This window comes from Talpa occidentalis, unplaced genomic scaffold (assembly GCF_014898055.3).
Source record: "Talpa occidentalis isolate TD23 unplaced genomic scaffold, MPIMG_talOcc4v2.1 talOcc4.3, whole genome shotgun sequence".
NCBI classification, from domain to species: Eukaryota; Metazoa; Chordata; class Mammalia; order Eulipotyphla; family Talpidae; genus Talpa; species Talpa occidentalis.
The window spans coordinates 12263567-12276312 of record NW_023603184.1 but is presented as its reverse complement, the minus strand read 5'-3'; the positions used below and the strand labels follow the sequence as shown (position 1 = coordinate 12276312).

The 12746-nt window shown below is 39.4% G+C and overlaps 1 protein-coding gene across 3 annotated transcripts in view; it reads right to left on the bottom strand.

Moving 5' to 3' along the window:
- Window positions 1-4688, bottom strand: part of LOC119255357 (tripartite motif-containing protein 44-like) — a 78467-nt gene extending 73779 nt beyond the window's left edge. For 2 of the 3 annotated variants that reach the window (XM_037522458.2, XM_037522456.1), the window contains exons 1-2: window positions 4432-4688; window positions 1350-1368 (exon numbers count right to left, since the gene is read on the bottom strand). In XM_037522458.2, the coding sequence (XP_037378355.1) occupies window positions 1350-1368; window positions 4432-4656 (244 nt within the window). In that variant the 5' untranslated portion in view covers window positions 4657-4688. The remainder of the gene's footprint in view (window positions 1-1349; window positions 1369-4431) is intronic. The other variant, XM_037522457.1, reaches the window with a different exon arrangement.
- Window positions 4689-12746: the final 8058 nt, after the last annotated feature.

Sequence of the window (12746 nt, the reverse complement as noted above, 5' to 3'; positions counted from 1 at the left end):
GGAAAAAAGCAAAGAAGGGGAGAAAGGAAGATGGGGAGAAATAAACCCTGAGGAACTGGTTACTGAATGTAGCTGGAAGATGGCCTTTGAAGGGGCTCCCTGAGGCTCTGTCGATTTAGAGCAGAGCACATGGTGCTAACCAAAGTAGACAAGAAGCTAGATCTAAGCTGAGATCTACAGCTCCCAAGGGAGGGAAGCACCAGGAGATGCAGATGTGGGTTACCATTTGGCACTAAAAGAGGGAAGGGAGAAGGCAAAAAAATAAGTAGTTTTTGTTGGTTTGTAAATAAAAGCAAAAGGGCTAAATCCCGCCTCCTCTAAGGTAACCCTGAGCAAGTAAGTTAGCTTCTTTCAATGAGAAATGTGAAGTATAAGTTACTCTCACACTAGGTTCTGAGGAGTCCTAGGTGTCTGCCAAGTCCCTCAGGTCTATTAAAATGAAGAGAGAGTTTCACAAATAGATGTGCCCCAACTTTCATCAGAGAAAAGTTGTTTTTTGTACACTGGGGTTCTATTTAAAGCCCATTTGAAAAAGTACCCAGTGCTTCTGCTGCAACTGAAGTTTGAATAGCAATGGCTGGGATGATTTTCCTGACCCCTTCCCACCTTAATAGTCCTTGATCCTACGTGACAGAGGAGGTCTGGCTGGACACTGCATTTACTTGTACAAATGCCCCTGGACTGTGTTAATGGCATAGCGCAGCAGTTCCTAGAGCTTGTTCACATTGCCTGAATAGAATGACAGGAAAGGTAATTTCTTTATTTGTGGGTTCACTGCAATGCTGAGGCTACAATAAAATGTACTTTTAAATTACATATAGTGGTAGAGAAGCACAGAGGAGCAATTTCTTTTTCCTAAATAAAGTTTTGTATACCTATGACCTAGGATTCATTGTATAGATGTGTTGAGTCAGACACAAAGATGTTATAGGTGAGAAATAAAGAATATTGGATCTACCAGCCATTAAAAAAAAGCAATCCAATTCCAATCAAGAAAGAACAATGCAAAAGTTTATCTAGTCAGTCCACCCGACAGCCTAATTATCATTCAAATGTAGTACCTACTCTTTTTAACAAGGTATTCTGAATGTGCAAAAGAATAAAGCAAAGTTACTGTTATTACATACTTTAAAGTCTACCTTTATCTGAAGGTTGCAGGCAGGAAATGACATAGATGGGGAAAGAGATGGGAGTCTTACAAAATAAAATCTTCAAAGCCCTGGCTTAAGATGGTGATCCCTTTTCTGTGCCATTCCTTGACTGTCCATATTTCACTGGACATTAAAAGGCCCAAAATGTCAGTCTACCTCAATTCTGAGAACAGACATGCAGCAATAATATGGTCTTACCTGGGTCCGTCTTCATCACCTTAAAAAACAAACAGAAAGAAAGAGCTTTAGAAATCACCATCGGTAGAGACCGATACAGAGGCTTTCAATTCCCTCTCCTCTTCCAACCTGAAAGCGGGGCTCATGCATTTATTTCATCGCAGACAAGCCAGAAAACGTCCAAATGCTAAGACAAGGGAAGATATAATCCTATGTTCAAACTGCCTAGCAGAGATGAACCAATAATTTGCTCTTGCAAGCAAAGAAGTGAATGCACAGACCTAGAAGGCCTAAGTAATAGCCTCACCTTTTTATTTGTATGGTTGGCAGTATTCAGTTCTGAGCAAACGGAGAGCCCAAAATAGCAGCAGGTCTTAGGCAAAAGCTGACCAGCTCCAAAAGCATCAAGCTGTTACCCTCAAAGACTCGTCTCTGCCTGGTCTAGCATTTTTTCTGCCAACATGAACAGAGCAACTCTAACACAAAGCAGGACACCATGGCAGAAAGGACACTGATCTGGGACTCAGGAAAGAGGGATTCTAGCTCAAGTTCTGTTAATTTATTAGTTATGTGCCCTTGGGCAAGTTAATTAAGCTGGATGTTGGTTTTCTTCTTTGTAAAAGGACAGCTCTAGCATTTGATGATCTACATTATTCTTCAAACAATGGTTTTTCCTTTTCTCATTTACTCTTTGCTAAAACAGCATGTGAAGGTTCTATCTCCAAGCACTGCATTTCCTGAAGCTAATTTATCAGTTATCACACCAAATTCCATTGAGCCTCCTTCTGTGACCCAACAACACTTTTCAAATGATTTTCAAGCCTTTTCCAAAGGACCTCACTCATCCTTTTTATGTTAATGTATCTTTACAGCCTCATCTTTAGCCGTTGAGGGTTGGTCCCAATAGAGAATATGATAACTCTTCAAAGAACTTCCCCTTGCCCCCATTTGATTGACTGATTGTTCCCAATAGTATAAAGGAGAATGAGTCAGACATTATGGGTTTAAACTTGACTCCATCCCTTGTTTGCTGTGTTCCCATGATCAAGTTATTTTGACTCTCTTAATTCTTAATGTGTAAAATGGGGAAAACTGTTCCTCTATTACAGGACGAATGTGAAAATTAAATATTGTGTATAAATGTCAAGCACAGTGTATAAAATATAAAATACACTTAATAAAAACTATCAAGATCAGTAACAATTTAGCCTGACTCATCAAGAAGTTCCTATATGTAGGTGCAGAGGGTAAGAGATAAGTAACTAACGACCTAAAGTTGGAGGAGCTCCCATTCAGGAGCAGGCAAAACACACACATGGAGAAAATGAACTATGACCAAATGTGTTAAGGGCTCTACTAGCGATGCAAATCGTGTTTTGAAAGTGCGAAGGAAAGTCACAGACACTGCCTCTCCTGGACAAGGTGGGGAAGGCTGCACAGAGAAGATGACATTTATAATCGCAGTTGAGAGAGAAACAAGATTTTCCCAGGCTGGCAACAGAAGAAAAGTACTGTATTAGCAAGAGCAAAGGCAAAGCAGTTTTGATTGTTTTTTAAATGTGTGTTTGAAGAATTTTGAGTTCTGTGAAACTAGAGGATGGATATGTGTGTGCATGTCTTGGCAGGAGGACTGAGGTTGGGGACTTGGGAGGTAAAAGAGATAGTCAGGACATAAGCTTAGAAAGGCGAGCTGCAGCAAGGAAGGTGATTAAAACCAGGTTATGCACTGGACGTGGAACAAGGGCATTTTAGCAGACTATTAAGGACCTGAAATAGAGGTTAATTGTGTTAATAATTTCTACTCTCCTGACAGAGAATTGCAGTGAGTGGTGAAAGAGGGTATAGGGATGGGGAAGTTCTCTTTGCATTTTGACTGACACGTCTTTTGGGAAGTATTCACTAGTAATAAAAAATGTAATAATTTGAATTTAATATGAGTTGCATAATTATCAATGACAAAATTAAACCTTAACACAATTTTTCAATTAGTTTGGATGTTAAAATATAATTGTCTAGAAGAACCTTATGGAAAATGTATCCAGTTTTTCCTATGATTTAGGGCATATCCTCATCACAGTCACATATCTTTGTGCAATAATTAAGACATGTTTTTTTAAGTTACAGAAATATGGCTTCAAATTCTGGTTCATCAATTCCAACATGAGGCTTTTGGCAATTTATTTAACTCTTCCAAGGTTCAGTTTCCTCCTCTGCACAGGGAGATCCAAATTCTTACCTCCCAGGGAAGCTAGATGCAGGAGAACTAGATCTGCAAGGAAAATGTGTGCCAAACACTTTGCAAGTGTCTGGGACATTATAAGTGTGCTAGTGGACACTTCACTGTATTTTCCCTGAACTGTTAATAACATTTCTAGGGAGAGTGGGGAAGGACATAGACAGGGCACAGGAGTTTGCTTTATGTTCATCCATTTTTGCTGTTTAGATGTATGTGGTTCTTTTCGGAACAAATAACCACTGGTTCAAAGCAACATGGGAAGGACCAGGGTTAAGAGTTTCACAGTGATTGAACATCTATCTTGTGTCTTTCATTCACACTTGTCCTTTTTTAGTCCTTATAAGGCCCTAGTCCCCATGCCACTCTTAATCCAACATTTATACTCCCAATTTATGCTGTAGGCTCCACGCTTGAGGTATCTTTTCACTATTCACAGTATCAATCCAAAATCTTTCATTCTGTCCTGCTCTATGTTCCCAATTCTGACATTTTTCAGTCAGCGCAGTTCTCAGCCCTGGGATGACCTTATTTATGGGCTCATTTTACAACATAGCTCTGTCATGGCCTTCTTCTCTGGCACTGATTTCCAGCTTCCTCCTTCGCTGCAATTAGTATTTGCCCCACTGACTATACTCTTTTAAGTTATGGGGCACAAATATTTTGCTAGGGTCACTTACTGGATCTAGGTCTTAGCAGCCAATCTTCCCAGACAGGTTTGCACACCAGTGTCAACATTTATTACCTACCGCTTTTGATTCTCTCGCTCATTCTCAGGGACCACAGCTAGGGAACATTCCCAGAGCTAACAACCTTGGCAGTTAGTTTCTAGTTCTCCTACTACCAATAAATGTAGACATTTTCTTTTACCTCTTCCTTTGGCTCAGCTGATTCATTAGAGGTATCAAGTTGTTCCTTGGCTTGGGCCATCTGGGTCATCAACCTCTCCATGTGGGACTGGACATCTGCCAATATCTCAGCCACATGAGCTGTGGCCATTGCTTCCTGGATGTCTACTAAATGAAGGGCTTTCTCCTCCTCGTCAGCAATTGCTTTCTGAACTTCCTTAAATTCCTGCTGTATAAACACCTTCATCTGGCCCCGAGGTACCTGTAGAACACAGATGAGTAAGAAGAATAAGTTGCACATACAAGGAGATGGAAGGGTAGAGTTATTATTATAAGTGGCAGGTAGTCCTGGTCTCAAATACGAACCACGGTTCCTAAATGATTCTGAAGTTTTAAGGATATCACCTAAATCTGTTCCCCTATTATCTTTGATAAATTTCCTGCTAATCCTTTTGCCTCTTTCACTCTTCCTCAACCTTCCTTTTGCTTTTCCTTTTGTTCATTTTTACATCAGCAATACATATTCACTATCACTTTCTTCCTCAGAAGGTAATTACTATTAACAGTTTGGTATTTTTCCTTGCAGTCATTTGTATATATAGCTGTATACTTTCTGTATGTAGACAATTATGTTGTTTTTATACAAATGGATCATAGTGAACATATGGTTCTATATCTTGCTTTTCTCCTTAAAATATGTTAGTACATACAGATAACTTCATTCTTTGAGTTATTTTGAATATATACGAGATACAAATATATATGGATATTATACATATATAAAATGGATAAAATAGATCCATTAAATATTCCCCTTCTTAATTAAAATACAGAATATTTCTAAATTTTTAATATTTCTAAATTTCTAAAATACAGAATATTTCTAATATTTAAAAACAATATAGCAATGACCATCCTTGGATATACCTCTTAATATCTCATATAAATTTCTTTAGAAACTGAAAAATATGGATGATACTTCCAAACTGACCTCCAAAATAGATGTACCAATGACATTCCCACCACAGAATGGAAAGTCAGCATTTCCTTACGCCTTCACCAATATTGTGCAATATCAAGCCTTTATATTTTTACTCTCTAATGGCTGAAAAACATTGTTTTACTTTGCAACAACTGTGCAGACCAAATAAAATATGCCTGTATTCTATATTTCACTAGAGCATAAGAAAGATAAACATAGTGAGAAACTACAAAAATTAGTACTTTTAAACTCCCTATCTTGTTAGTTACTACACTTAATGGTTATGTTTGCTCACAATCACATTTATTTTATGAGCAGTTTTGAACAGCTATGCATATTGAGTAGCTGAGGGAGAGAACAGGGAAGAGGTAGACAAAGGAGTAGGCCAGGGAGAATTTTAGAGATGATAGAGAAAGAAGCTGCCACTTAAGTAAATAGATTTATTTATAGTTAGGTTTCATAGGTAAGGAAACAAACACAGCTGCAAACTTGTAAGAAATACAGAAAACTCCAATCCTTTTACTCTCAACTTGGTGCTCTTTTTCACTCTTATGGTCTGTTAGAAGGGAAATCAAACTCTGAAAACCTGGGAGGAAAAAAGGAGACTGAGGAAGCTAAAGACTAAAAGAGGGAAAGGTGAACCCATTTTTAAGTAGACTTTTTTTTTTTTTTGAGATTTATTTATTTATATAAGCACTGGGTACAGTCAGAAGTGCAGGAAGGTGCGGGGAGCAGAACAGGCAGACTGACGATACACACTGCTGAGGGGAGCAGCGGGCAGCAGGAAGGTCTGTGCGCCATGTGGGACCCTCACCAGACGGCCGGGGATCGAACCGGCGAACCCAGTGCTCAACTGCTGCACTTAAAAACTGAAGGAGACCTAATACTTTAAGCAGCTCCTGTAATTCTGCCATTAGAATCTCAAGACAAAATAAAGCCTTTGTAATTTGTATCCACTTCCAAATCAAGTGATTAAGTAACACAGCCCTTAGGAATTCATATGCTCTGCAGGTACCTCTCTCTGGTGCTAAAGAAAAGGAGACCGGGAGTGTTAAGTGTTATTAATGCCCCTGCAAATCCTGCATCAGATTGAGAACTGTGATTTATGTTTATTTATATAATTCCTTTCTTTGAGTGTGTATATTTGAGGATGTTATGCTTTATGGTAATCATTTATTGATGGATCTCTAACCTTGGAATAAAATTACAAGATCTAGTACCTTCTCTTATAGTATAAACCTTGGAATAACTTTTTTGAATGCCTAAGAAATTTTCTTAACAGTTCCAAGTAACAAAAAAATGGAGAGCATAATAAAAAGTGACTTGACCTCACCTACACATGTGGTCTGAAGATAGGGAGGTGACATCACAGCCAGGAAAGGTATAGTCCAGTCTGCAGTCAGAGAATAAATCATGGCTTTCAAAAATTAAATTTTCTATTTCCCATTGCTTTATATGGGTTTTTCTACACTACACTTTATACAGATTAGGCCACAAATAAGAATTAGAAGGAAGAAAAATCTAAAACAATTTAGGGCTGTTTCTCATTCCCATTCTCTCCTACCTAACAAATAAGCATTCTCCAACCTAGCTCAAAATGGTAAGAACAATCTTCTGGGTCCATCCATCTGGGTTATTCTAGACCCAAACTTCCGACATTCACTCAAATTCAGAGCCCCAAAGAGGAATGTGGTAGGTTGAGTGAGTACTCCGGAGAAATGACTCCTGTGAAGTAGGTTTGAAACTCTTATCTTTCACGCTCCATTTCATCTCTTTGACAGCTGGTGTATTACAAAATGATAAGATTGGTGACACAAAAGTTTCCTTTATATAACATCTATTAGTAATTGCCAAACCTTTTAAATGCCTTGGCCTAAAAAAGATTTAAATGTGAAACCCCAAAATATAATATAGTCAAAAGTATAACTACTCTGGTTAAAAGAGAAGTCTTTCCTTCCTCCTCAAAGTACTTCCCAGCATTGGTACTGGTCTCCAAGAAAATGCCACGGAAAGGTCTAGGGTCCCTTACACATATGAAACCTAGAAGGAGCTTTCTCCCCTGTTTTTTTGTTTGCTTTTGATTTTTATTGAGATAAATTCACATACCATAAATTGTACACTGATTTTTTAAAAATAGTGTTTAATTTGTGATTTTTTTTACTGTTAAGCAATTTTTTTTATAAATTTTATTTTTATATTCCCTATACAATTGCAATTGCAACCCCCTTATTTTGACCCCAATCCCTCCCCTCCCCGCCCCCCCGCCCCAGCTTTCTCCCTTTGATTGGCCTCTAAGTGCATAAAACCTTAAAGCCCGAGGATTAGCAAGTGGTGTATCTTTGCTATAGTTACACTAGTATGAAATGTATGTTATTATTTAAACAAAGCATTTTACTAAAATTACTGAAATAGAGCCTTCCTTGTAATTTGAAACAAATGGCAGCCTATTTGTGAATGGCCAGAGTAATTAGTGAGTGTCTAATTGTTCTCATTAGAGCCGAGTCCAACTACCTCATTTTATATATGGACAAAAAGGCTCAGAGAACTACACTAAAAAAGTCAGGTTAAGAAACCAACTTTCCTCTGGCCTAGGTCAGTGCACTTTCTGTTACAACTCATTGCCTCTTAATGATCCCTTTCTGCCTGTTTAAATTTCTTGAAATTAATTTCTTCTTAATGGAGATGTTTCCTCAGTTAACAGGGTGCCTCTGTGGCTATCCCTGCGGGGATGTGATTCTTGGGATAAAGAATGAACATCTGAAGAGTAAAGTCTTATTCCATGGCACTTTCCATGTGCTCTTTTACTTAATATTTCCAGGTTAGGCCAGACGCAAGAGGCGTGCGCACTTGCACAATGGCACTTTAGACACACATTATTAAAGACACGAAATTATGAATTAAGAGCTTGTACTTAAAAATACCACCATTCAATGTGCTTGACGTAGGCTGGGAGCCATTAACACCTGGCTAGCTGGGCTGTAGGAAACCAAAGTTTTATTAACTTTTCTTTTATAGGCTAATTATAAAAACAAGTATATCAGATATAAAGCATCATAGCCTAAGATAGATGTGTTTCAGAAAAGAGCTGCACGAAAGAAAAGCATCCAAGTCTACATTGATTGAGATATCAGAAATACGTCTTATCTCAGCCAAATTTCCTACAAGGTTTAAAACAGCCTCCTCCACAAATGACTAAAAAAAAAAAATGCAAACTGCATGCAATAAAGAAGATTCTACTTCCTTCAAAATATCTTTAGTCCTTTTTTTTCCTCCTCTAAACTGTAACTATTCTAAAGTAGAAAAATGAAAAAGCAGGAAGTGGCGCTTTTCAGACATTGCAAGTTGTCCTCATTCCCACAGCACAGAGCCCCCCAGCATGCCAATGTCCCTGGAAACTGTCAGGTGGGAATCTCCAAGTTAAGTCTTGTGTATAGTCTCCAGTATTTAGTCTGGAACTGTGCTCCAAGAAAGATCCTTCCAAACTTCTGCCAGGATGCCGTGAGGCAAGGCAAGACTGTCAACAACAAGGAGGACAGAGTTCCCCTGCTCCCCTGGCCCTCTTTTATAGATACCACAGTTCAGGTAACCATCCAGCCTGTAATATTTGAAGTCAAGTTTTATTTTTTCCACCAAATAACGAGTCTCAGTCCTTGTCTGAAGGAGAAATTATGAGACCTTTGCTTAGGGTCTCGCATGTAATGGCAGTCGATACATTCTGACCAAATATCAGGAGCCATCCCACATCTGCCGCTCCATGCCAGGCTGGCTGAAGAGTCTTCCTGCTATGAAAAGTACCTTCTTTCCATTCACTTCCCGTTACCCTCCACTAAATATTCATACCCACTCTCTAGATGCAAATGCTCCATTTTAGCATTACCTACTCACCCTACCTAGGTGCTTGCATGCACTCTAACTTGCACCACGACCTTGCTGAAACAAAATTCTAAGTCAGAAAGGTTTCTGGATGATTTAAGGAAATTATTTTGAATCCAGATCCTATTTCCAATTTGTTCTAGGCTAGCTTTATCTCCCTTCTCACCTCTACTTGGTCTTGAATTCTTGACTTTCCAATCTTGACCCCAAATCTCACCTTTGGCCCCTTCAGACTTAGTAATAATATGTGCCCCTCACTCCCTCCCCCTTGGTGTGCAGACCTTAGTTTTGGTTACTTAATCTTTGATATGGTTTTACCATTCACCCCCAGAATTATATTCCCTCAGATAGGAGCCCCACAATTTAGTCAGAACACACTGGTTTCCCACTATTTCTGCCAGAGTGCTTCTTTTGAGACTATAAATTTTGATATTTGAGCCAATTCTATATTGTTCTTTAACAGCTTCCTGCATATGACCCTGTAATATGCGTCTTCTCAATCTCCTCCCCCTTCATGGTTCTCTCTTCCTCATATACAAACACAAATAAAATGTCCTTGCACATAAGTGTGCATGTACACACACACCCAGTGTGCTCAGGAACACATTTTCTAGAGCCTTCATACTCACAAAATCTTAATAAACACCTAAACTGCACCTGCTAATCAGCTGTGAAGTGGAGAGCAACTGCGTGCACTAGTCACGTGAGGGCGCCAGTCCCAGAACACCGATGAGCAGTCCTCAGCACGAAAGAAGGAGCAATCTCTGTGATTGCGGCATCATTGCCAGATGTCTTCTCTGTGGTCATGCTGCCAGCTGCTATCGCCTTATTGCCATGACAACTTTATGTACAACCCCAGTCATGGTACCAACTGGATGTCCCCGAGAGCATCACAAGAGGATTTTGGGTTCACTTTGAATCTATACTATTGCTTGCTCTTAAGATGCTTCTCTCTTGGCTTGACCCCAGGGTGACCATAAAAAAACAATCACAGGGCCTCCCCGTTGGCGCAGTGGTTGAGGACTGGGTTGCAAAGCTGCCCGCAGCCTCTGCAGCACCGGTTCCATCCCCAGCAACCGGTGAGGGTCCCACATGGCGCACAGACCTCTCCTGTCGCACCCGCTGCTCCCCTCAGCAATGTGTTTCGTCAGTCTGCCTGTTCTGTTCCCCATTCTGTCTCTGGTGAATTCTCTCACCCTCCCGTGCTTCTGACTGTACCCAGTGCTTGTATAAATAAATAAATAAATATTTAAAAACAAAAACAAAAACAATCACAAACTTCTAGGCACTACTTTTCTTGAGTGAACAGAAAAAAAATTCTGGGTGGCCGCTTTGTAGGAGGAATGTGAAAGTAGAAGAATGAGTCCTCAGAGACACCCAGGACATATAACAAATAAAAGTAAGAGTGAGGACTTTGATTCCACTTTGTTTTCTTGCTTTTGTTCCACTTTACTGGAACTAGAAAGACAACCTATGCTTCAGGAATTATTATGCAGGAAACGGAGGTAGAAATTAACACCGAATGTTTCAGGGTGCAACTAAACAGAAATTATACTGCTTTTAAGTCTCTAAGACTTGCATATACAAAGAAAGTCTATTTCACCTGCAGAAGCTTAAGGCAATTTTAAACAAGACTCATCTCTCCATCTCCATTCCTGTTCTCTACCCATACACTGTCCCTGCAAAGTCACAGCTATTTATATACTATCAAAACACAAAAGCAAACATCCACACAGCACCACAAATACTCAGGAAAGGACACTGAGATTTAAGTCTCATGTTGTCTGAGTCTTATTTGCTCCAGAGGTCACAGTAGTAAAGTACATGGAGTTCGTTGTGTAGAGAAAGAGCTCTGAGTATGGGCTTCACTACTATGCTGTGAAACTCAGAAAGGTGAAAGCTTCTTATTGTAAAATAAGGGTTGTGATATTCTCACAGGTATTTTTTTGTGAAAATTACACACAATAATCATGTTTGAAGAACTAGTACTCTCTGAGCACTCAGGAATCAGCAGAATATCCTGGCTCAATAGTTGAATTAAGTAGACTTGATATATATGTTCATAAATAATAGGAACACTAGAGTGTTCTCCAATGGTACCCGAGCTCACAGAAAACAGTCACCAAGCAGTTTTCTTAGAGAAAAAAATATTGGTTCCAAATGAACGCAGGAAGGACTATGTCACCCAATGCAGGCACTGAGAGTCAGGATGTCAAGGGCAAGTCTTCTTGCTTCAATTTCAGAAATAGCCAACTCTCAGGGAGCAATGGCTGCTGTGTTTTTCAGTTTCATAAGATCAGAAACAATCCTCTTCAATGATAGAGAAGCAAAGCACAGAGAGCAGACAGAGGATAAGTCACATTTTGCTCTTCAGCACCTACACACAGTCTGTGGGTGGTCAGTTCCTAATCTCACAGCTTGCCTCTATCATATTTTCCTCCTTTGCAGACTGACAGCACTCTAATGGCATGTACCAATCGCCCTTCACTGCTTTTATCTCTTCTTACAAGTTTCAACTTTCAGAGAACTGAATAAAATGTAATATGATTAGTCCTATTTTACAGATGAAACTGAAGCCTCAGGTTAAGTGATATAGGTAGTAGGTGCTAATATGTGGACTCAGTTTATCTGGCTCAATGTCTGTCTCTTCACATAAAGGGGAAGGAATGCGTATCATATTTTTTTTTTTAGCTAAAGTCTGGAAAAACTTTATATTGGTAAGTATCTCAACCCACCTTCCAAAGATAAAAAGTCAATAACTTCCAACACTTACTAATAATTCTATATAGCAATCACAGAAAAGCAATTTATTAACAAGTCATTGGACAAGTCAAACTCTTAAATCTTTGTTTCATATGTAAAATGGGGATTACAATGTTAACAATTCAGACTGAGTTAGGAATTGAGACATCTATATATTAAAGATCTATTATAATCATATAAGCATAGACTCTGCTGCAGAAAAAAAGTCATTCAATAAGAAGATGGTCATCACCAGATTGCTGAGTGGATGGAAGGCACAGCTGGGAGACCTGATGGATTTTGCCCCCTTGGCTATACACAGAATCAATCAGGAGAGGTGCAATTCTCAACTTTTGTGTTTCTATTACATAGAAGCATTTATATATAAACCTGAGATAGGCGGGGAATTGCATTCTGTAGGTTTAAACTTAAGCAATCACCTTTCTCAGGCCTCCCTGGTAGTGCAGGGTTAAAGACAGCTCTTGCCAGTCACTGCAGCATGAGTTTGAGCCACAGCCGGCCAGGGAGCAACCCAACATGGCGCAGCAGACCTCTCCTGCCTCGCCGCTGCTCCTCTCAGCAATATGTTCAGTGGATCTGCCCATTTTGCTCCCCATTCTCTCTGGTGAATCCTCTCACCCTCCCACACCTCTGGTCTGCACCCAGTTCTTGTATCCATAAATAAATCTATCTTAAAGCAAAAAAGAAATCACCCTTTTCCTTGAATAAACTGGGGCTTT